Source organism: Crocuta crocuta, unplaced genomic scaffold, assembly GCF_008692635.1.
Source record: "Crocuta crocuta isolate KB4526 unplaced genomic scaffold, BGI_CrCroc_1.0 scaffold327, whole genome shotgun sequence".
NCBI lineage: Eukaryota > Metazoa > Chordata > Mammalia > Carnivora > Hyaenidae > Crocuta > Crocuta crocuta.
Genome location: NW_027529176.1, coordinates 1,062,492 through 1,066,215, shown reverse-complemented (window position 1 = coordinate 1,066,215; position 3,724 = coordinate 1,062,492). Strand labels below are relative to the sequence as shown.

The 3,724-nt window shown below is 62.4% G+C and overlaps 1 protein-coding gene across 2 annotated transcripts in view; it reads right to left on the bottom strand.

Moving 5' to 3' along the window:
• Positions 1–6: 6 nt before the first annotated feature.
• Positions 7–3,724, bottom strand: part of PYCR3 (pyrroline-5-carboxylate reductase 3) — a 3,932-nt gene continuing 214 nt past the window's right edge. The window contains exons 1-6 of one of the 2 annotated variants that reach the window (XM_077758244.1): positions 2,651–2,678; positions 2,169–2,233; positions 1,469–1,648; positions 953–1,165; positions 561–653; positions 7–358 (exon numbers count right to left, since the gene is read on the bottom strand). In XM_077758244.1, the coding sequence (XP_077614370.1) occupies positions 176–358; positions 561–653; positions 953–1,165; positions 1,469–1,648; positions 2,169–2,233; positions 2,651–2,663 (747 nt within the window). In that variant the 5' untranslated portion in view covers positions 2,664–2,678 and the 3' untranslated portion in view covers positions 7–175. Of the gene's footprint in view, positions 359–560; positions 654–952; positions 1,166–1,468; positions 1,649–2,168; positions 2,234–2,650; positions 2,679–3,724 lie in introns of those variants that run through there. The other variant, XM_077758243.1, reaches the window with a different exon arrangement.

Genomic DNA, 3,724 nt, shown 5'->3' with positions numbered 1-3,724 from the left:
GGGGGTTCCTACAGATGGGGGGATCCTCCGCCTGCGAACCCCTCCAGTCCTGTTCTCGTTTCCTCATGTGGAGACAGGGGCAGCCCAGGAGGCTCCTGCTGGGAGGGAGGGCTGCAGTGCCCGGGAAGGGGCAGGGAAGGAGGGCCTGGGGACAGCCACGTCCAGGGCCCCTTCCCTACTTCCCGCTGAACTCCCTGGCCCGGCAGGTGGCGGCCTCCACGGCGCTCATGGTGGCTGCCCGCAGTCCACCCTGCTCCAGGGCGTGGAGCCCGTAGATGGTGGTGCCGCCCGGCGTGCACACATCTGTCCGCAGCTGGGCCGGGTGCTGCCCCTTCTGCAGCAGCAACTTGGCTGTGCCCTGGGGAGACGGGAGACGGCAGTGACTCGAGGGAGGCGGGCAGCCCCTCCTCCAGCTCAGTCCCACTGTGTAGCCTGCCCTCACCCTGCCCCGCCCCCCTGGCCCTGACTCAGGTCCCCAGGCCTGCTGTCTCCCTTCCCGCTGCTCGGCAGACACACCGGCCCGGCCCTTTCACATGGAGCCGGGGGCTGCCCTCACTCACCAGCAGGGTCTGGGCAGCAATGCGGTGGGCCAGGCCGCTGGGCATGCCCATCTTGATGGCACCTTCGGCCAGGGCCTCGGAGAAGGTACACACCTGTAGCAACGGGTTTCAAAGTTGGCATCTCCTGGATGAAGCACCCAGTCTAGAGAAAGCTTGGAACCTTCAGGAACAAGGCCCAAAGCACTGGCCACCAGAGCGGGAACGAGGTCTGAGGCCTGAGCCCAGGGATCTGACGGGAGCACTCCTGCGCCTCAGAGGCGGGGGAGACCAGAGGTACCGGCAGCTCGGAGCCAAGCCATCTGATCCCAAAGGCAGGGGTCACTGCAGGGACTAGAAAAGGCTCTGCCCTGTCAAGGGCTGGCCTGGGGCACAGGGGAGGAGACAACACTCACGAAGGCCACGCCGCTGCCACTGAGGCCGGTGTGGATGTCCACGTGGGCCTCGGGCACCTCCTCGCACTGCCCGCAGGCCTCCAACAGGGTGTGCACGAGCTGGGCGTCGCTGCCTCCAGCGTGGCGGCCCCGGGCCATCACCATAGCGCCCTCCTGAACCACGCAGGGCAGGTTGGGGGAGATCCGCAGCAACCGCGTGGCCGGGGGCAGCAGCTGGCCAGAGAGAAGCGGGGGTCAGGGAACACGTGCGATCGGCCCTGCCAGGCAGGCCCGCGCCTCTGCCAGCGGTGGACTCCCCCGCCGGGTCCGGGGAGCAGTGCCTGAACCCCAAGACCCTCAGCCCCCGGGCCCCCCGGCCCCTGTTCGGGCTGTTTGGGAGGCCGCGTGTCTCCTGTCTCACGCACCCCGCCTTTCTAAAGGGCTGGAGTCAGGCTGGCACCAGTCCCAGACGGCAAGGGGTGGGGAGCAGAGCCTGGCCAGCAGAATGGCTCTGGTCCTGTTTACCACCCCCCTCACCTCCTCCAGGGCACTCAGAGAGACCCCAGCAGCCACAGACACCAAGATGTGCTCAGGGGTTACCACAGGGGCCACCTCTGCCAGGACAGCGGGCAGGACACGGGGCTTGGTGGCAAAGAAGACCAGCTGGCAGTTCCGCACAACCTCCTGGTTGGAGTGAGTGATCTGGCAGCCCAGAGCCTGCAGTGAGGACAGCGGGATCATGGCTGGGGTGAAGCGGGGCAGCCTCCCAGACCGTGGTCCTTCCTGCTGGGCGCCGCTTTACATCCCCAGGGGTCCCCGTGGACTCTCCCATTGCAGATGCCTGCAGCACCCCACTCCCGATGCCCAAGGCTCACCCAGACCACCCGTTCTTGCTCAGGACCCAACCTGCACCTCACGGGCCTCGCTGATGCCAGCACTCCTCACGCCCTCTGACCCAGTGGGTGCTCACGACCATCTCTGCCCACCCCAACACAGGTACACGCGTGCACATGCACACCCCCCTCTACTCCGTCCTTGCCCTCCACAACCTTGACCTTACTTCTCGTTCTTGACCTCCTCTTCCCCAGCCCAGATAGTCTCAAAAGTTCAGCTACATAAGCAGCATGTCCCTGCCCCCAAGAAGTGTCTCAGAGGACCGGGAGCCAAGAGCCCCCATGAGCTCTGCCGCCACCCCCCCAGGATAGCCTCAAGTCAGAAGAGCTGGGGACCAGCTCACCTGGAAATGGCAAAGGTTCCTGTCACTTGGTGCGCTGGCCAGCACGTGCTGAGCTTCGACCTTTCCTGGAGAGAGAGGCAAAAAGCAGAAGGGCCCGTGAGGAGGTGGGGTGGACGGGAGGCAGAGGAGCCAACCTGGCCTGCCCCCCACCGGGGGGCCTCTCATGCTCAGCTGTGCCTGCGCCATCCTGCCCACTGGCTGTCTGAGACCCTGTAAGAACCGAAGTGCGTGGCAGGGGCGCTCCATTCAGCCAGGACTAGTCGACCCCGACCATTCTGGGGGTCAGTCAGTCAGTCTCCACCACCCGCCTGCTGCTGCGTCCGCAGGCCCCGCTAGACACCGGGCCCAGGAGCTGCCTAGTCTGACAAGGACACGGACCGCAGGGGCCTAGGCTTCCATGGACAGGAAGGCCGGGGAAGAGGGGGGCACGGTGGGTAGGGAGGCCCAACAGTGCCAAGCTTCCTTGGATGTGGGGGGTGTACCGGTGCTGGACATCCAAGCAGAGGCTAGGTGCCCATCTGGCGGACATCGTCTGCACTTGTCGGGCACGGGGCTGAGGAGGCGACATCTCTGTAAGGCCTAACAGGGCAGAAGCGCACCCCACCGGGACACACAACCCATCAGTCCGGACGGTGACAAGCATTCCCACCAGTCCCGTGCTCAACGCAGAATCTGTGCCACCCTGGGAGGAAGGAGATGCTGGCAGGTTTTACAGGTAAAACACTTGAGACTTTTGGAGGAAAGTATTTTCTGATGATTCTGACACAGCCTTGACTGTGGCTGAAGGCAGAAAGCCAGCCTGTAATCTACACATAAAGGTTTCTAAACTCCGGGGAGGAAGTTGGGACAGCACTGCCACCACGCCTTGCTGCAAACCAGTGCCTCGTCAGGGAAGTCTCTGCACCTCCCCAACCCCAGGGGACATGCAGCAACTTCGGGGGACAGTTCTGGCTGTCTCACGGGGGATGCTACTGACATCTAGTGGGGAGAGGCCAGGGACGCGGCCAAACACCCTACAATGTGAAGGATGGAGAATTATCCCACCCCGAACGCCCATGGTGCTGCGAGGCTGTGAAAATCGGCCGCGGGCCGCCGGGGCACAGCCGGCGTACAAACAGGAAACAGGAGGCTCAAAGGTCAAGCGACTGGACCCAGGCAGGAGACCAGGGGTTGGTGGGAGACCCCGGCTCTAAGCGAGCCCTGTCCAGGAGAAACACCACTGAAGCCACACAAGGAGCTCTGCACCTTCCAGCAGTCACATTAAACACGTAAAGGGAAAAGTTGAATTATTTGAAAAAAGTTGAATGTAACATGACAATGCAGCTAATTGGAATATATTTTACTTAGCACGATATAAAGAAAATGCTATCATGCGAAATGTTGGTTTCAAACAGCATTAAAAGTTATCAAAGTACGTTACTTTCTCTTTCTGTGTCTGCTAAATCTTCAGACCCGACGCAGGTTTTAACGTATAAACTCACAGCATGTCTCAACGCGGACCATCCACATTTCCACGGCGGGTGGCCTATGGCCAGTGCGGGGACGACCCACGCTAA